A 21,755-nucleotide genomic window follows, 5' to 3' on the forward strand; every position below is an offset into this window, starting at 1 on the left:
ACTTGAGTTGGACTTGGTAAAATTGTAAACACTAGATTGTTCGCAACTACTTTGTAAATAATAATAGTAAACATTAATGTAATAGTTAATATTTTCATAACATGTTCCAAATTATTATTATACATAAGAAGATAAATTTTTGCAATCAAAGTTCCTTAAAAATTAAATTTTATAATCGAGAAATATTTCTCGTATGTTCATTAAATTTTATCTTGAAAATACACAAATACGAGCTGATAATGATAATACTTGCTTATATGATTTATAATTGTAATTTTACATTAGCTTAATTATTAATTTTCACACGTTTACATAAAAATATTAAACATTTATAACATTTAAGCTGTGTCGAGTGGAAAAACCGTTAAAAGTGACGACTATATTTAAATATTTAGTTACCATAAGGGGGAATGATAAAATTTAAGATCAAGATGGCCAGTTGACGGCTGTTGATTTTCAATAATTTCTTGAGAGCACGATGGCGATGCAGATTTATTTTGATTCGTTATTTCACTTTGCAAATACTTATCGTTTGATATAGTATTTCCTGAAATTTCATCATGTAATAAATCCGGTTTGTCGATAACCTGTGAAGTTGTATTCTGAAAATCTTTCAACGAAAGTTGTTCTATTGGTGCCATTTGTTCGTTTACTATACTACCACTATTAATGCCTCTGATATCGTTGTCAACTATTTGCTTCTCGTCTTCTTTAGCATAAAGATTTAGACTGTCTGGACGTTCGAATAACTCCATTTTTATTTCTGTAGCCGATGGTCTATAATAAATTTAAAATAATAATTTAACGGCTTAATATTATGTCTACATATTAAATTTAAATCCGTAATTGAACACTTGTTGATTATTTAAAAATTTATGATACACCAAATAAATAATGGAATACTTCATTTTTTTTATGTTGAGATTTTATAGTATTGTTACAATTGAAAATAAATTAATTGTCTTTAAATATTTCGACGATAAGTAACCTTTTAGCCTGTTTGGTAGAAAAATATGATTTAACTGATGCTTATCCTATAATAATTACGTATTATTTTATTTAATCCTCAAGTTAATACAAAAAAAATCAATAATTAGTTTTATAAATTATAACATCAATTTCAAGTTCCAAAATCCGAGAAAAAGAGCATCAATTCTTACTACAGACGTTTTGCAATGATCATTAAGTAAGATTAATTTTACGAAAAACCATGAAAATTCTTAATAATTTCGAAATCTTACAAATTATTCAGAATTACCATAAGACGATGGAAGTATTCACTAAAAATAAATAAATAAACCTGAAGAATAGTTAAAATCAATTTAATTGCAAGACATTCTACTGATATGGATTAAAATAAAATATAAAACATAGATCACGATATCTAGAACTTCGTATGTATTTATTTACAAGAGTACGAAACATCGAATCCATAAAAGTTAAGTTATGGGATCACTTTAAAGATAAATGGTATATAGAAGTGAAAAACATTGATACAAAGTAACTAAGGAAATCATCAATTACAACACACATCAAAGATAAATTTTTTTATGCAATTCTCTATGACTTCAAATACGTTCGCATTATTTTTTTGGCTACAGAGAAAAGATTCATCGCTATTTTTAATCATATTCGATTATTCCTTAAATAATACTGACTCACTTTAATAATAATAATAATAATAATAATAATAATATAATAATAAAAAATTTTTTGATTAATATTAGTTACAATGTGCATTAATATAAGTAAAATATAATATATTTGCATTTTTAAATGTATTGACAATTTAAAATTTAATATAAATAATTGACAATTTAACATTTAAATTTAAAATGTCTTTTACTATTATATTTAGACATAAATAACATAAATAACATAAAAACCTTATTGAATTTATATAAATACGAAAATTTGAAAATTAGAACATGGAGTCCTATATATTTATATTAAGAATCTAATTGTATCTCCATTGAGATAATCAAATTAACAAAATCTAATGTCTATATATAAATTAGAAGACCTAAAAAAACAGAAGGAAATAAATTTTTGCGTTACATTTAATAGGTTGAGATAAAAGAAAAATCTTAGTAACTATAAAGAATATAGGATTACCGTGAGGGAATCTATATCAACCTTAAGTAAAAATTAAAAAGTAAAATTCAATCGATCTAATCCATCATTTTGTAACACCTTTTTACACTATATTAATGGCTTGTTTCAGTTATCGTAATAGTCAACAAATTTCGCGTCTAAATTACAAATTCGACAATGTAATGTAGTAACGTAGTGTAGTAAAATAAAAAATTAGAAATAAATAAAAGCGTTTACCTTGAATAATAAATCATAAGACCTGAAAAAAATTAAATTTGTCTTAGATGAACAAAGATGGTTGAACAAATAAACATTTAGGTATAAAATGTGATAAATAAATCAGAAAAAAAAATTACAATAATGTATTTCAACAAAATTTATAGCTATTGTACATGTAAAATACATTGATAAATAAAATCAAATAAATAAATAATTTTAATAATTTTCTATCGTCATGATTATACAAAAAATGGATACATTTTTATGGAAGTAACATTTTTATGGCTGTTTAAAACCGAGAAAATTTTTATTAAATAATTAATTTTGTACGATAAAAATTTATAATTTTATTCATATAGTAGTTAACTTTAATAAAATTCAAAATAATTATCAACAGTTATCATAAAATTTTTATAATTTTCTTTCCATTGCTTACACAATAAGTCATCGAATCTTATATTTAATATTATTAGTACGTAAGTGCATTGCTTTTCATCTAATTAATTTTCTTTACAACAATTTAAGTACAATATTTTTAAATTTTGTAGAGGAAATTTTGTTATTATAGAATTAGTTCTTACCGTACTTTGTAAACGAATTTATACAAATAATATTGATTTATTCCATAAAAATGTAAATAATAAAAATCACAGTACGTATATTTGATATAAGCATTACAATAACAATCCTCAACAATTATCGACAAATAAAATCCTTACATTATATTAAGGCAGTTAGATTGACTTGGTAAATATACATGTTTATAAAAAAAAAAACATGGTAAATATTCACATTGCATGTAGAAATAAAATAAACTAAAGCTTCACCGTCACCGTCAACTAGATGTGTGTATTTATGTCTAAGACTTTTATATTTGTTGAAATAAAAAATATATATATATATATAATGCTTAATTAATCGAAACTAAGTTGTCATCATAATTTTCTTTAAATAAAATTTTTTTTATAAGTAGATGCCTCACATTTTATTATACCTAAAAAATAAAAAATTTAAGAATAAATAAAATGAAAACAAGAAATCAAAACTAATATCTAATAAAACAAAAATATCTATGTATTATGTTGTTATGTGTTATGATCATATTTGTTATAGCATTTGTTTAAAAAAAAAAAAAAAAAAAAAAAAGTAAAACTAAAAATTAGTAAAATTCGATAATTAGTATAAGTTAAATATTTTTGTATAATTTTGTAGGTAAAAAAAAAAAAATATTTACCAAACATCACTTATTCGCGACGAATGAAGTCAATTTTTTATATACATTTTAAATAATCTAAATTTATAAATAGATATATGCTGTTTTTATAGAAATCATTACCAACTTTAAAATATAAATTTTAATAAATACTGGAATATGTAATTATACTATTTATATATTTATTTTTGGATTTTTTTGTAAATTTATTTGTAAATATATTGATTATATTTACCCGTAATTTTTTCGTGTTTTGCCTATTTAGATTAATAACTTTTAAATTTTTCTTTCCGTTATAATTTTATTTTATTGTATACTTTAAACACCATAACAGCGTACTTTAAAAACTAGTTTATAAGAAAATTCTAGATCAAAAGAATTCTTGCATAAGTGAAATGTAAAATATAATTATAATATTCATTTATTGAATTCATATTGATTATAATAACATATTTTACATTATATCCTATAATCGTTTTTTTAACAATTATTTAGAATAATCATTGTTAATCAAATGTTTAAAAAGTGTTGGTTCTCATAATTTTCAATAATAACATTGGAAACTTACAAAAAATTTAATTATTATATTCTATTATAAAAATTATATTTACGTTACATACCTCATTGGCTCTGTAGATTGTTCGTTTGCTGCGGTATTGTGTATGATCTAGAGAAAAATAAATTTGACTTGAATACATTAATGACCATAAGTCGAATACCATTTTACAAATCCGCAAATGAATACCAATATATTTTAATATTGAATGGCATTTATGACGTAATGTAAAATTATACATTAAACATACATTTGCATATTTAAATTTTCACCTTTAATATAAAATCGACAAAATACTTCAATTATTATCAAATTATTTTGTTAAGTTAATTTTGTTAAGTTACAAATACATTTTCATTAATTATAATGTATACCGAGCATAGATAAATATACCATTAAAGTTTCTATATAAATAAATATAGCATCGTTTATATTATAATATATATATATATATATATATATATATATATATATTCTTATTATATCGTAAGTTTTGTATGTATTCATTGTACTGTAAATAAAAAAATTTTATAAATTCATTATTACTTACATTCGCCATGGAACAGGGTGGACGGGATGCGGCATATCGGCCATATGCACTTCGTGTTATTGGCGTTCCATTAATACTAATTTTTTATTATCATTAACAAAAATTAGAAATTTATTAATAAAAATTAATTACAAATGCTATTAATAATATATAGAAATTTACTAGTGACAGAAATAATTGAAATTAAATAAACATTAAATCTACCTTATTAACTATTCAATAATATGTTATAAATAGCTAAACTGATTAAATTCATAATCCTTACATAAATTTTATTCTTTATAATAATTTCATAATATATGTTCAAATGCTACATTATAAATGTGCAAATGGGAAAGCAATCTTCTGAAATATTTAATAATTTCACTATATTAATTTTAGAAAAAAAAAACTAAATATACGAAAAATAATAATTAAAGCTAATGTAATCAATTATGAATTATAGGCTAAGTAAAATTAGCAACAATTTGTATCATTCTAAAGTGTCAAAAAGAAATATTCATTTTATGAATGGTCTATTTTATACACACAAACTTTTGTTTATGTTAATTTGCAATATTTAATATTTATTATCATTACATTATACATATTGTTTATTAAAAAACTCATCACATATTTTTTCGTAAATGTAAATTTCAGTCAAAAATACTTTTAATTAATATATCGCTGCTTTATCCCTATTTAAATTAACTGCAAATAATATGTAAAAATTAATATCGGAAATTTTTGAAGTAAATAAGCATCTTCGTTTTCGAATAGTTATTAGCAAAATTTGAAAAACATAATTTAATAATAACATAAATTATTATTTCTTAAGTTAATTATCAAAGCATTATTAGAAAAAATTTATTTAATTACTGATTAGTTAAAACCAATATCAACATCAATGAAATTTATAGTATAATAAGAAAATAAGATATATATTTCTATAATATATAAAAATAGGGAATATATCATTTGCATAACACTAATAGACTTTTATTAAGTGATATCATATAAAAAGTTTATTTATAAATTTATATTTATTATCCAAATAAATGTATAATAATAATTGCCACGATCTAAGAATGGCTAAGTATGATTCCATTTGTACATTCAAACTATTTATATTCTATGAATCATAATTAAGATATTTTATTCAGTATATAGTAATTTTTTTTAATATTTCTTCGATCAACGACTCATACATTATCAATGAAAATTATTTCAAATTAAATGCACATAAGTATAATATTGACAACTTAAAAGCTGAATTAAATAAATATGGGGAATATATCAAAAACATGGCAGATAATTTTATAGAAATTTTGATTTGCTAAATTTGGTCGTTAATCCGCAAAAGATATACGAGCTATAGTAAAATTAAAATATGATTATAATAATTTTTATATAAATAATAAGAATATTATGTCAGTTGTGTTAAAAAAAAAAAGAGTTTTAAAAAGACAAAAAAATTATTCGAATAAATTCGTTTAACTTAATAAGTAAACTTAACAAGTGAATGTAAACAACATATATACGCATATTTACAAAATTAATTTACTTACTTTTAAACTGAATATATTTATATTAGCATATTAAGAATATATATTTATTAAATAAATTAAATGTGTATAAAATAAATAATTTACCAATACATTTATATTATATTATATTAAATATATGGTATAGTATCAGAACTCAATATAGATATATAAATTATTATTAAAAGTGAATAAGAAATTATAAAAATAATTAATATATTTATTAAAATATTTTAATCGGTTTTATTAATAAAAATAAGTTTTCAAGTGAAATCGGTTTTATATATCGTAGTATGGATATAATATTAAATTTTTTGTTTTATTTTATATAGATTAAAGTATAAATGAAAAAAAAATAAGTTAATATAAATAATATTCCAATGAAAAAATGTATTATCGGCGCCATTAATGAAGCATATTATATGCACATATTTGTGTGAAATCAGAAAAATATATCAGAATAATTTTTCCTAAAATGTTTTATAAATTTATTTATATCGGAATATTTTGATTTTATTTATATCGTATTTTAATATTTTGAAGAAGATATCAGCATTAGAAAGAAATTTCTTTTCATCTGTTTTCATCTATTTCATTTTTATATAGCAATTCAATCTGTAAATATATTAATAGTAATAAATTTATTAATATACGATCTATCAAGCAACAGTCACAATTTCTGTAAGAAAATGTTTAACAGATAAGTAATGTAATATCATTCTTTAATCAATACTATTAATAAGACTTTAAAATGATAAAAATATATGACACAAATATTATATATATTGTGTATTTATATTGCTTTTAAAAATATTAAAATTCATTTTTTAAATTTAATATAAATTTCATGAACTAAGAAGTATAGAACATAGATATGTATGTTGAATGATAATTATCTGAATATAATAAATTAAATTATTTGTAATTTAATACATTTTATAGAAAAATGTACCAAGAATATAATCTGCATATATAAAAATGAGAAAGAAGTTTAACATAATAAAAAAGTTTAATATACATAAAGAATACAAATTTTATTTAAAATTTTACGTGTTGAATTGTTACATTAAAAACCGTATTTTTTTTCAAAAAAGCAATTACTTATGTTTCATTGAAAAATTATATTTATACAATGATAGAAGTACTTAAATTGTTTTATAAAAGAAATCATGCAATTAAATTATGATATCATAATTTATTTTGTATAAATTAATTAAAGTTAGCCTAATCTAGAAATATAGAATTTTCATTGTTTAAATAAAATTTAGATAAGAATTGGTAATAAAATATTATGTATGGTAAATATTAATAAAACAGATTTTTATTTTAAATGTATGAATCGGTTAATTTATAAATTATGATATGTGATAAATTTATTACAATTTAAGAGTTTAAGTAAACATTTTGAATATTTTGTATAAATTTGAAATATTCTGTGTAATGCTTGTAACAATTAAATCATTTAATTGCATTTATTATGCATTATTATTTTAACGTATAATACACTCTATTGTAATATATTATAATGAATAATCGTTATTTAATAATATGCTTTTCAAGTACATCAATTATACAAAAATTAACCAAATTAATATTACTACATAATGTCGGAATGGACATACTGTGACATGGGACATACTATGAAATAAAATCAAATATAGTTAATAATTTTATAATTTTACAATAGAATTTATATTTGTTAAATATCTAAAAATATCGGCAAATGTTTTATTTTAAATATTTTATAATGTATCTTAAATACATAATCTAATCATGGATAACTTAAAGAAACTATAATAGAGAAATATAATAGTATAAATAATAATAAGAAGCAAATAACTCAACAAGAAATTTATCAATTTATGGTTATAAAAACTTGAGCCTAATATTTATAAATTTTTTTAATTTTACAAAACAGTTATAAGTCAATTTGAATGTTTATTTATATTCAAACATAATCAGTAAATTAGCGAATGAAAATTAAGTTGTGCTGAAATTAAAAACATTACAAATAATTTACCTCGGCTTCGATGAATGAACATCCACAAAATTATTTGAGTGTATATTATATTCGGTAGATTGCTTATTGAGTGATGCCAAACATGTATATTTACCGGCTTTTTTCGGATCCTCAAATTCTGTTAACAATAAAATTATTTGAAAGAAATTCTTATTACTTCGCTTAGTGAAAAAAAATATTTATGTTGTTATTATAAATAGTAAAAATTTTAATTATCATTTCATTTACAATATTAATCAAATCAAGTAATATTAAACTGATTAAAACTCAAATTACTAATTAAAATACCTAAATAATTTTTGATAAATAATATCTAAGATACATTAGCTGCAAATATAATAAATTAATTTAGATTGGCTTATATATAACCTTATAAGTTTGCAATTTAAATTTTTAATTCGCAGTTAAATATGAAATAATTTTTATATTACAAAAAAACTTACCATCGTCGAAGAAACCTTTAAACACAACAAATTTATTATTTTGTGGTATTATTGATGTAAGTCCATAATGCTTCTTAAGAAACGCTAAAAATTTATCCGATGGGCGGTCTATTGCCAATTTAATAGGTTTCAAATTTTCATCCTGTAATTTATTAACAAATATATATTGAAAGTTAATTGGTATTTTTATATGATAATGAATTGTTTGTACGACTTTGATGAAAGGCGTTGTAAGACAAATGTATTATAATTATTAATAATATTAATAAAAGCATTATGATAGAAAAACGAAAATATAATAGGAAAATTATAATTCAGTTTTATAATACGCTCAAATGTATTAAATATACCGATAAGAATAAAATAATAAGTATTTAATGATAAAGAATCGAGTATATATCAATAGCTATAAATTATTGATGTTATTTATTTGTGAGTATTCGCATAATAACAATAAATACTTACAGAAAGCATGTATTGATAGAGTTCATTTCCCAAACCCATACGTTGTCGAGATTCATGAATATAAAAGTCTAGAATACATCGTGGTTTAAGCTGATAATGAAGACCATTTTCATCGAACATAAATAAACTTTTAGAGCCTGTTTTTAAAAGGCCAACGATACTACCGAGACCACTGTACATAAAAGAAATTATGTCAATCATATGCTACACTCGATAGAATATCATTACTTATAACTAAATAAAATTGATAATACATTAATATCGTCACGATAAATTAATATGAAAATCTGCCATTATCATTGATTTATTTCAAAGCATAAAAATAATAATATTCCAATTGATAAATTTAAATAAGTTTTTTTTTTGTTTGTTAATAATTCAATAGAAATCGTCACTTTTTTCTTAATAAAAGAAGTTTGTTAAAATTTTAATTATCAATATATTTATAATTCATTTTTATCGACTCGTATGAATATAGGAGAAACTTAATAAGAACTTGATTGTAACGTAAATCTCATAGTTCAACGTTTTCACATAAAAGTTTAAAGTAAACGTCCTAACATCGTAAACCAAATATTAGACTTAGGACGATCTAAACAATCTGAAGAACTAAATTCTTTCAATCCAATGGTTGAATAAAAAGAAAAAATGGATGGAGATTTAAAAAAAAATTATCTTACTTTCGTTGGGTCGTAATTGTTAATCATACGTAAGAATAAAACATTATAATTACTTATTTCCTTTATCCTCAACCATTAAATAAATGATATGATCTGTATCTCGAAGTTTTACTGCACTCGTAATAGTTCTATTGAGGCCTTGTGCTTTGGCAGAAGCTTCACCCATCTCGTCCAATATTGTAGTAAGTAATCGCTGACAGTCACTGTAAATATAAAAATTGAAATCATATATATTTTACTTAAAGCCATTCATTTTATTTATTTAAAAAGAATAACATTATCCTATGTGAGAACTTTTTAATAACTAATACAATTGTATGGTTTTTTATAAATTCATATTGCTAAAAAGGATTATTCAACAATGTGGCTTTCAATAAGCTAGTTTTAAAGTAATAATATTATGAATAATAATAATGATAATCATGATTATAATAAGAGTAATAATAAATTTTCCGCTTATCTTCGATGAAAATAAAAATTAAAACAAAGAATATATTATATTAATTAACTAATGGTCAATTCATTTAGGATGGCGTTATTTTAGGTAAAGAGAACATCGATAGAACAAACAATTAATATTCTGTTCTTCCTGGACGATCAATTTTGCTCCGAACTTTCACTGTATATATATAGGCCATTGATTACTAGAGCTATGCTTACAAAGTAGAAGGAGATAATATATTTACTCAATTAGTAATGGACAAAGTGATGTAATATTATAAGCGCAATCAAGTATTCAACCAAAAATTAAAATCAATAATTTTTACGGCTAAGGGATACATAGGATCGGGAATAAATAGAATAAGAAATATATAGGATTGGAAAATTTTTAACAGCTCGATAGTTGAAACATTATGTCTAAACAAAATAATAATGATTACAAATCAGAAGTATCTGAAGAACATTAATATAACGATTACTATTGAACCCGATTGATTTATTAAATTAGAAGTATCATACTTTGTAATCGAATGTGAGAAAAAATATTCAAATTGGACAATGTACTGCCATGTATTTTGATTGATAATATTTATAGTAAATCGAATAATTGTAATAGGATTAGTAAAATTTGATCTATCTTTTATTGTTCTCCGAATGAAAATCACAAAAGGAAGTAAATAACCGAATGGAACTGCGAGTAATTTATGCAAAATTCGGTGACGTTATATATTTTTATATTTTTGTCAGCGGATTTGGAAACCGAAAGAGAAGTGAACGTTTGCTTTTGTAGACTTTTGCAACTTATAGCGAACGAAGGAGAAATTCAATTCAATTTGATAATCTGAACGAACTCGAACAAACATCATTGTTTCATCATTTTTTTTCTTCTTTTTTTTTCTAGCACACGATTTAATTAAAAAATTCAACAATACATATTAATTAATATCTATAATGAAAAATAATAATTTAATATTTAGCAAATACATACAACATGCACGAATATACGTATAAAAGCATGTGTTCATGATTGCATGGTTGCAGTTATCATAAATTTATTCTATTAATGTTTAATAATATTTAATAATATTTTAAAATCTAGTAATTATATTTAATGATTAAAATAAAGCCAAATATTCATAATTTTCATGAACAACTATAAAAAAAACTGGCATTTTAACAAAAAATTTCTTTATAACAATATATTTAATTTTATACTTTCCTAATTTCATTAAATAAAACTTAATTATAAACAGAACTGCATACCATCGTTTGTCTATAAAATTATTTACAATTATACTTGAAATAAAAAATTTAACAAAAAATGTTACAAATTTTCATATAAAAAATTTCAACGCTTTTAATATAAATATTCAACGAGTTATAGCAATTATTTTCAATTCAACGACTAAGAAATTTCATTTCATGTTATAAAAATAATTAAGGCATACAAATATATTGCATAAATAAAACTAGCGCATTTAGGTAGCAAGAAAAAAATAAATAATTTTTACTTATATACAAGAAACGTTCGAAATTAATAGTAAAAATGTCATTTTACAGTTGAAAATTGTTATTTAATGAGTACTACGTAATATAATGAGATTAAAGTATATAAAAAATATTTTTCTTCTCTATATGGTTTTTATCATTAAAAAATTCTTGATCTTATATTTTATGAGTATAAATTTGAATTACTTTTGTAATTTGTGTTTCCTTTAAAATTAATTACAGTCCCACTTCATAGTAATCTTCAACTATCTAAAAACATTAATATTAAAAATAAGCGATTGATGTACTTACTTATATTCCCTACGATTTCCTTTGAAATTCTCAGGTATGAGAGTATGAGTTATTTTGTTAATTTTATTTGGCAAAATACTGTTGATATCGAATCGAAAATCCATCTCTTGATATTGAAAAATGCAGAAAATTGGAAATTTTACAAACAACGAGATCTCCTTTTGGATTTGAATTTGCAATTCTAAAAGTTGTAATAAAATAAATGTAGTCGAGTCTAAGAGTAAATTATTTGAATAAAACATTTTGATGATAATTTTTATGGACTAGATAAGGAGATAATTAGTCAATAGAAATGTTGGTGGGCTAATTTTACTTACAAAATTTGAAAACTTAAAATCCGGTTAGTAGTAAGATCCTATTTTTATAAAATTTATCGACCAAAATTTTTCCTTCGATTATTTATTTACTTTGTAGACCATTCATTAAAGAGGCAATTTGAAAGAGAAAGTTAAGAAACGAGTAAAATGCTTGCTTGTATTATTACAAATACGCAATGTACAATAAAATGGCAAATTTAATTTAACCTCAATTTTCAAAAGTTAGAAAAATTAAATATCTCTGATTTTGAGTAAAACTACATTTTTTTTTTTTTTTTTTATAGCAAGTACTTTTTAAAATTATCGCCGTTCACAATGTAAATATTGTTCTACATAGTATTAAATAAAATTTTTTTTCTTTCTCTTCCATGCTCAATTACCGACGCCGTATGTAAACGCAGCCGCACGCGTACTAATCTCAACTGTCAAATCGCTCGGCATAGCCCACATGAGCATTGACTCAAAAAGTAAGAGAAGACGAACAATTAAAGGATGAAAGTTACTTGTACGAGCTTTGCTTCGTAATTCGAAGAAATTATACGAGATTATTGCGTATTGTGCATGCCAATTATAAGAGATGCGATAAATGATATTTATAAGTAATAACGAGGCGAGGTGAGGGATGCTGCCTATCGGCCTTCAAAAATCGCCTACGCTTTCGTCGTAAAGAATTGTTCGCCTGTACGTGCATAATGTAAACGAGGTTCGCTCGTGCGAAAATTGAAGAAGAAAGTCATACCTATTTTTTAACGATGATTTCAATTTTAGATAATTATTGCATTTCTACCGCAATGGCATTTCAATATTTGATATATAGAATGAACAACTGCTGCATAAAAGTGTCGAACGTACTTTTTTTTTTATTCGCTTTCACATTAATACTTGTACGATTCGTTCATACATTTTACGAGACATTTCAAATAAGCAAATATAATATTAAATCCCAAGGTGTAAGTGCACTTACTGCAATGAAATTTCAATCTATTAAACGTGAATATGGGAAGGCGTTCAAGCTTTTAGATATTTATCATGAAACATGATTTCATGATGAATTTTGAAACTTGAATTAATGCTTAACTTTGTATTAATTTTCAAATACAGTCAACACAGTTGTACGACACTTTCATTGTATAATTGAATCTAAAATTATTATCGAACACCGTATTGTAAAGCGCTTTGGTTGCAAAAATTTAAGTACAAAAATTGTAGAAAATATTGATCTCGAACACTTCATAATATATTGTCTGCTCTCCTCTTACATCCTACGCTACAATCAGTTGGTATTTATTATATTCGCTAAACACTTGAAGGACTACAGTCATATTGACACAAGGTAGATCACTGATGCATCATAGACGGAGACGTGAAGAGAGAATGACAATCAGCACAATCGAATCTGGTCACAATTGTGGCTGTGGCTCCGCTACCGCGTCTTACGGTGCATTACCGAAGCTTGTTTGAGCATGTGCACGAGCCAAGGAAAATATGAGAAAGACGAATGGGGGCAGAAAAGTAATATTACTTTATATTTTACAAGTCCAATATATTTATAACCTTGTATTTTCTACGTCCATTTCAATTGCTTTATTATATTACAACACGTTGCTATGTATTTAAACACAAAATATGTCATTTCATTTATACAATAATTTTTATAAACCAATATATATTAAACAAAACATTACTAATGCAAATTTATAAACAATCATTACTAATATTACACGTTCGTTTCATCTACTTTATGTTTATTTCGATAAAATTTTATATTTTTACTAAACAACTATTACAAAAGTGATTATTAAATATTGCTTTGATCATAAAAAATCCATGGTATTTATTTTAATTTGTTATTGGTAATAATATTATTGTAAATAAAATAATATCATCAACAATAAACTTGTGATAAGGGCAATTATACATTTAGGCATAATTATATATCGGCTTCTCAAATTTTTAATAATAAAGTATTTAATAGTTATTTTTTACATTAATAAATTGAAAATTGCTCATTCGTATTAAATAACTTATTATACTCATAAGTTTTATCATTAGCTTTTACAATTTCATAACAATATTATAAGAAACTTCGCTACTTTTATTTTAATTAATACTATTTAATATGCAAAATCATAATAAATTCTTATAATAATTTATTATACAATTATCTGGATTTTTTTTTCTCATCGATCATACATTTTTCTGTTAAATAATGAAATTTTTTTAAATTTTGATAATTAAAGAATTCATAATTATATTTCCTTTATACTACTTTTAACACAACATCAATTTTAAATAAACAGATACATTTGCCCATAATAAATGAAATAAATTGTTTCAAACATAATATTATTATTAAAACAAAAAATTCAATTTTCATCAATAATAAACATCTCGTGATTTCATTAAATTTTAATCTAAAGGCGAATCTATATGAAGTAAAATATTAATAAATTATATCCGACGCAACGAATGATAGGTGTTCATCAAATACTATTTACTTTGTTAAAACAAAATTTTATTTATTTATATCAAAGCACGACGATCAGCTGTGTAATATAACACTTTGTTACTAAATAAAATGCACCACCGAACAAAAATAATAAAAACTCAATAAATTGAAATTATATTCGTAAACAATGATTCGTAATGAATGATTATTTATTAAAATTGGTTTTCTTATGTTTTTCATTTAATTGGGCAGTAGCCCATTCATAATTAATTATTAAAAAAATTTAAATAATATTATTTTGCATAAATAAATAAAAAGTTATTAACCATATATATTTACGTATTACAGAGAAGGGACTTTTACAATAAAATTAAACAAAGAACAAAAAATTCACAAATATATTTAATATATAAATTAATGATTTTAATACAAAGATATTTAGTTTAGATATATTGTTATTAATATCTTGGAATTATTAATATTAAAAGTGCATTCTTTATAAACAACATTAAATTTCTTTACAGCATGTTTAAACGAAATATCACATAAATATATTAAGAATTCCTAATACTTTTATGTATTATATGATCCATATATAATTTATTTGATTCTTATAAAGAGAAATTCTTATAAGGTAGACTATGCAATTTATGGGAAAAAATAATGTTTTATAATATGTCTCTATGCCTATTATTATCTTTAAAATAAAAAAAATTATATATATATATACATATATATATTAAAATGTGCAGCATTTAGATTATTTAATCGAATATTCCTCAAAAAAATATATTTATCGAGTTAAATGTGATCCAATATATTTTAATTTTTATTAACGCTTCTTTTAATAATATTTTAGTCATTTATTTGAGTCATTCATAATAATTAAAGTATAAGACAAAAAAAGTAAAATCTTTCTTGATTATCAAATATTATTTGACATCTAATAAATTTGACAATCATTTCCCGCTCGTTACGTGTAAATATAATTTAAATAAAAAACTATTTTCTATTTGAATGCTATCATTTGCGAAGAGTGGTAACATTACTATTAGATATTCTTATGCATTTTCATTACTATCGAAGTTTGTATTAGAAATCTTAAAATTCGTAAACAAAAGATAAAATTATATTACATATTTTTATAATAATGTATAAATACATATATATTGCTCACTCACTCACTCACTCATCCGCACATACGTACACATCCATAATTAAAAAAAAAAAAGTATTCATACCATTTTTCATTCAATGTACAAATCCACAAGATCTTACATTTACATGCAATTTTACTTAATGGCTATATAGTTCGTTCGTTTGAGCTTCTCCAATAAATAAATTATAAATGAGCAAGTAGATAATATAATAATAACGAGTTTCATTGGCCTATTGTTATTATTATGCATATTCATTTTTAAGATTGGCCACGTTCCTCCTCGCTATCTGAAAAGGGCTCTTGATTTTCAAGCTCTCCAGGCGTCGCGTTCACATCCTCTAAAATAACATCATCGACCGTCTCGATACCTTGAAGCATTCTCGCGTGCTCTTCAATATCCGGAATTTTTTCGTGAATTAATTTTTCAACGTCTACTTTATCAAGCTCGTCTTGAATTCGTCTCATTATCGGACCCTCTAAAGCATCCATTATTTGATTTCTGTATTGAAAAATAATACATTCGATGCAAATTAATATCTATTTATTCGCTCGTTTGATGTCATTGATATAGTAATTAAAAAATTCTCACTCCCTGCCCATAGAAATATATGAAATAATATGGACTGAATTCGAACGACGATAGTCTATTACTATTAAAATACATAGTACTTTATAATTGGTCGTACGAACCTTAGGAGATTTGGTAATATATTAATCCCAGCTTCAACTAGATAGTCGATTGTACCAGCGCCATGGATACGAGTTTGTATATTTCCAAGTTCGAAATCAAGCTCCTCCAGTGTAGCGCGCTTTCGAGTATCAAGTGGTTGACTAAGATTTAATTGAACACGAAAATACTCGACGGTAAAGGAAACTGTACCTGCCTTGGACAAAACTCCTCCAATTACGCTCACTTCCCAGTGAGTTCGACCTTCAATTTCTTGAGTGCCAATATCCATGACCGCATATACCTAAAATATATATTCATGGAGCATTTAATTATATTGAATATATATATATATATATATATATTGCTGTGATGATGATGTCTTACAATATTTTTTAGATGTAAGTGGAGATTTCGTAACTACACCTAACTACACAATTAAAATTTAATCGATCAACGATACAATCAAGCGTGTGATTGAAAAAAATCTCTGAGAACGAATTTTTCAACAATAAACATCATAAGACAGGATAAAACTAATGATGATAAGATATACAATGCAAAATTTTATTAATTTATATAAGAAATGTATTAACTTTTAGAAATTTAAATGAAAGCAATTGTATGAAAGTTATATTTTTGTCAATATATATATATATATATATCAACGGCGATACGAAAAATTATCTCAATATACATATTTATTTTTTTTTCTTTCTTTTTTTTTCATTTTTTTTTTTTTTCTAATTAAGGTCAAAGTTTAGTTTCACGAACCGTACAAGCCATATTAAATGAATTATTTAAATTCTTTGAAAAATTCAACATCAATTTCGTAACGGTTAATGCTTCATAATTATTATAAATATTGTTAAGTTTTTATTATAATTATTGATAAGACTGACAATGCCGTTTTCCATGCTGAGGGTAATGTTGCCCATGCGATAGAAACTAGCTAATCCAGTCAACCAGGTATGCGACGATGTTACTGTGAAGATGCCCATACTCTGGCTATAATCCTTGACCTTGAAAGGGTCATAGCCCATGTCGGAAACTTGCTTACGAGCTTCGGCAACAGCCATATCGAATGGTGAAATTGAATTTGGAAAGTAATTTGGTAGCTGCGAGATATGCTTGTTCACTTCGCCCCTATATAAAAGAATGTTATAATATTCTAAATAAATTCATGAAAATATTGTTTAAATTCACACGGCAACTTGATGTGAAATTATAAATTTAAAATTTGTATTTACATGCAATGCTCGCTAGGTATTTTTAAATATATTTTAAATGCAGTTTTATTTTGAACTTTCCTGGATATATTTGAATTTAAAGTCGATGATTAAGACGTATATTATTTTGCAATAGCAGTGGACTGTTTGCGTGGAAAACTAATTGTAAAAGAAAAAAAAAAAGAAAAAGAAAAAAAAACAACAATAGTTTTTGCGGTGAAAAAGATTGCGAAGCTAATTATTTACCGTATATTGGTGTTAACCTCTTTCAAAATGTAAGGCTTGATGCTATCGAAAATAAAAGAGCCAACCGAGTTGATGAAGCTTTGGAAGACCGATGCCAAAAAGCCAAGATTTTGGAAGTCCATGTCGATGTTGTCAAACGTCAAATCCATGTCAATATCTTGAGCGTGCAATTTCCCATCGTTACCAACTTCCAATCTTGCCAGCCCCTGGATATTCACCCCCGTGAGCTTGACCGTAAAATCTCCGGCCGAGCTTGATAGCCAAGATGACAGGGTGTAAAGGCCTCGAATGTCCAAGCTTTCGATGTGCAAGGCCACGGAAACTTGCATAAGCGCGAGCTCCGAGCGTATGTGCTCGATACGAAACTTACTTAGACCGTAGACCTTTATAGAATTGAGATTCATCGTAAACATAGAGAAGGAGTGCTTCATGTCGGGTACGGACATGGGATCGGGCACAGGAGCACCCGGCAGTCCAATGGGATCCGCTTGCTGGTAGTGTTTCAGAATCGCACGAATCTGATCGCCGAGTTGCTTTTCCCCCTGGGCGATCTGCGCCGAGGTCGAGCTATTCGATATCGATTCATTCTCCGCTGAAAGCATTGGTACATTTATTTTAAACCACCGTTTGCCTAATTATATGTGATCAATTTAATTATTATGCAAAACTCGTACGATTAAGTACAACAATAAACGACAATAAAGACTATTTCGTTTTATTATATAAGGCCCACTACCACCACTACCAGTCTATGAAATTTACACTCGTTCCTATTATTCTCCATCATTAATAAATTTATAAATTACGACCTTCTTATTCTTAAAAAAGAATATTATTTCATTATTATTTACTTTCTTATACTGCTGTTACAGCTAATGTAATTTATTAGGTTGTTTATACGAAACTGATTTATTTCTAAACTATTTAGAATTATCGAGTAATTTTTTAGTACGAGGAAAAACCAATATGTTTCCTATTATTTTTTTTTTTTTTTTTTTTTTTTTTTTAAAGGTTAAAAGATATTCCCATACGATATCATCAAGATATGATTAATTATTGTATTAAAAATATAAGATTGAAATACATTGTTTCATTCAAATCATACGTAATAATCTTTTATTATTTTCTTTTCAAACATTAATTTAAATATTACTTTAAATAATACTGCAATTGAATCTTTGATTAAATTTAAATATCATCGAAATAACAAATGTTCCTGTAGACAGGAATATGAATGCAATGCAACGATAACGCATTTGAAAATATCCGTAAAAATTTTGTAAATATAATTTTGACGCCCTTTTCTAATTTGTATAATTTTAAAATAGAATATGTATAAAAATATTATGCATTTAAAATAAACGCCACTTATTATATTGTAAAATGATTATAAAGAATTGCAACATGAACCGTATAATTTAATAGTAGTGCGTTAATTTTTTTTTTTTTTTTTACAAGAAAAGCAATTATTTAAGGTAGAGTTTATTTGCAGTTGAAAAAGAACAATATTTTCAAACTTTGCCATTTATAACGATTAAAAGTAAGAATTCTATTTACAAATACTCACATTATTTTATATGAAATTACTTATAAAATAAACTATCAAACCAATATTAAGATGCAATGTTGTAAAGAGATTCATTCTCGATTAACTCACATTTATTTTATAAACAATCATTAATTTATATAATATAAGTTAAAAAATTTTATTAATAATATGTGATCACTCATGCAAGATATTTTCATAGATTGTGATATTACAAAAATTTTGTCGTTTTAATGTGGAATTGACAAAATTCAACGATTAAAGGATAATTTTGAAAAACTTACCGCCTTGCACAAGAAAGCAGAAATCTATCAGTAAGCCACAAGTAAAAAGCACAAATACTTCGCTTTTCATGATATTATCGACCTTGTTGATCAAACACTTTTGAAAGAACAAATAACAGTCTCGATGAAAATTTTTTTATAATAATATTATTAATAATATATAACGCTAATAATAAATAAATAAAAGTACCAACGACGTTGACTACAAACACATGCTATTATCCCCGAAAACTAATAGCACATATTCACGATTGTAGAGAGTGAATATTAGAGAGTAACTCTGTCGTTAAAATATCGCATGGGTCAGAAGGAGGGTCAATCGCTTATCTAGTTTGACGCGGCATCAGCTCGACTTCTCTCTCTCTCTCTCTCTCTCTCTCTCTCTCTGTCATTCGGTCTCTTTCTTCTTCCCTCGGCTCGTAATATGTTGCCTGACTGCGCTGTCAACTCGGCTTTTTCTCTATATACTCAATCCATGGATATTTATTCAATCAATTTTTACTACATACGCAATCTTAGCGTAACTAAAGATATGAACCAAGGAAACACGTGTTTGCGCCTCTTCTGAAACTCGTAGTACTTTCTTGCTTTGTACAAAAAAATATTCAAAGTACTATGAGAATCTAAAAAATCTTCATCCTTCGCTTAGTCAAAATTTATCTCATATTTAAATTTAATAACGGTTTTAAATTTTCTATACCCATTAAAAACAAATTGTTTTAATGATACAATGGCTAAAATGTTTTATAAATTATTAGAATTAATTTGAAAAATAGAATTGAACAAAATTAAAAATTTATAAATCATTTGGTTAAAAGTCAGGCAATTATTAAAAATTGAGACATATTTTTAAAATACAAAAAAAAAAACAAGAATATAACAAAAAAAAAAAATGTTTAAATATATTTTCTTTTTTGACTCCTGTTTTTGCTATTTTTCAACATAATAATAAAATAAGAATTCTAAATTTTCAAAGCTGTGAAATTCTATGGCAAAAACTAAATTTTAAAATCATATATTTACACATATATATTTATGGAAATAAAATTTGATAATATTTGTGATATATATATATATATATATATATATATATATAGATAATTAAGTTCATTGTAAAAATAAAACGATTTAAACACAAAGCACATCGACGAAATTAAATTATCGAAGCTAACTATATTTATTGAGACAGACTACATGTGATCACAAGTGCATAAATTAGTACCAATATACGCAGAGTATGCAATATAAACACATGCATAAGATTATTAATGTAATAAGTGAATTCGATATCAATTTCGATTTACACATGCATTTTAAATCACAGATTAAAAAGACCAACGGAAGTAATGAACTAAGTGAAAACGATAATAATAAAAATAAATTACGTGTACATTATCGTCTAATACAAATAAAAACTATGTATCGCTTTATGTAGTATTAAAGTTGAACTATTATTATGGAATAAATATAAATATATAAATATTATAAAAGAGGTCAGTAGGTGTAATGTACTTTAAAAGCAATTAAATTTCATATAATTATTAAACGATGAAATACAGAATAAATTACAAAATCTAAAGCATAGGTATTATTTGTCGACATTAAGAAAAGCTTAAATAATATTGCAAATAGGCTAATTGAATTTCAACAAAGTTCAATAAAGTAATATAATCGCAAATTTCGTTTTAATTTATTTCATTTCAGTTACTAAATGATTTTATAATTAATAATAGATTTTCAACTTTTTAACTTTGCCTTTTCTTTTTAATTATATTTCAAGTCATTGTCATATTATTCACATAAATATTATGTAAAATAACAATGTGTGATTAATTATTGATAAATAATATAATT

The 21,755-nt window shown here is 24.0% G+C and overlaps 2 protein-coding genes across 3 annotated transcripts; both read right to left on the bottom strand.

Moving 5' to 3' along the window:
- Window positions 1–361: 361 nt before the first annotated feature.
- Window positions 362–12,182, bottom strand: LOC105365137 (alpha-tubulin N-acetyltransferase). Its single transcript, XM_011503232.1, has 9 exons — window positions 12,005–12,182; window positions 9,817–9,966; window positions 9,084–9,255; window positions 8,619–8,760; window positions 8,176–8,293; window positions 4,633–4,708; window positions 4,147–4,193; window positions 3,295–3,307; window positions 362–782 (listed from the first exon to the last, which is right to left on the bottom strand). Exons 1-9 carry the CDS (start codon window positions 12,106–12,108, stop codon window positions 396–398), a joined length of 1,209 nt encoding a protein of 402 aa, XP_011501534.1. The 5' UTR covers window positions 12,109–12,182; the 3' UTR covers window positions 362–395.
- A 3,784-nt stretch (window positions 12,183–15,966) lies between these two features.
- LOC105365056 (uncharacterized) lies at window positions 15,967–20,139 on the bottom strand. Of its 2 annotated transcripts, XM_011503136.1 has the most exons (6): window positions 20,096–20,139; window positions 19,902–19,998; window positions 18,072–18,663; window positions 17,499–17,742; window positions 16,620–16,900; window positions 15,967–16,428 (listed from the first exon to the last, which is right to left on the bottom strand). In XM_011503136.1, exons 2-6 carry the CDS (start codon window positions 19,969–19,971, stop codon window positions 16,188–16,190), a joined length of 1,428 nt encoding a protein of 475 aa, XP_011501438.1. In that variant the 5' UTR covers window positions 19,972–19,998; window positions 20,096–20,139; the 3' UTR covers window positions 15,967–16,187. The 2 variants fall into 2 exon arrangements, with proteins under 2 accessions (XP_011501438.1, XP_011501437.1); XM_011503135.1 differs by lacking the exon at window positions 20,096–20,139 and having other exon boundaries at window positions 19,902–20,073.
- Between the last annotated feature and the right edge of the window lie 1,616 nt (window positions 20,140–21,755).

Source organism: Ceratosolen solmsi, unplaced genomic scaffold (assembly GCF_000503995.2).
Source record: "Ceratosolen solmsi marchali unplaced genomic scaffold, CerSol_1.0 scaffold45, whole genome shotgun sequence".
In the NCBI taxonomy this organism is placed as follows: Eukaryota; Metazoa; Arthropoda; class Insecta; order Hymenoptera; family Agaonidae; genus Ceratosolen; species Ceratosolen solmsi.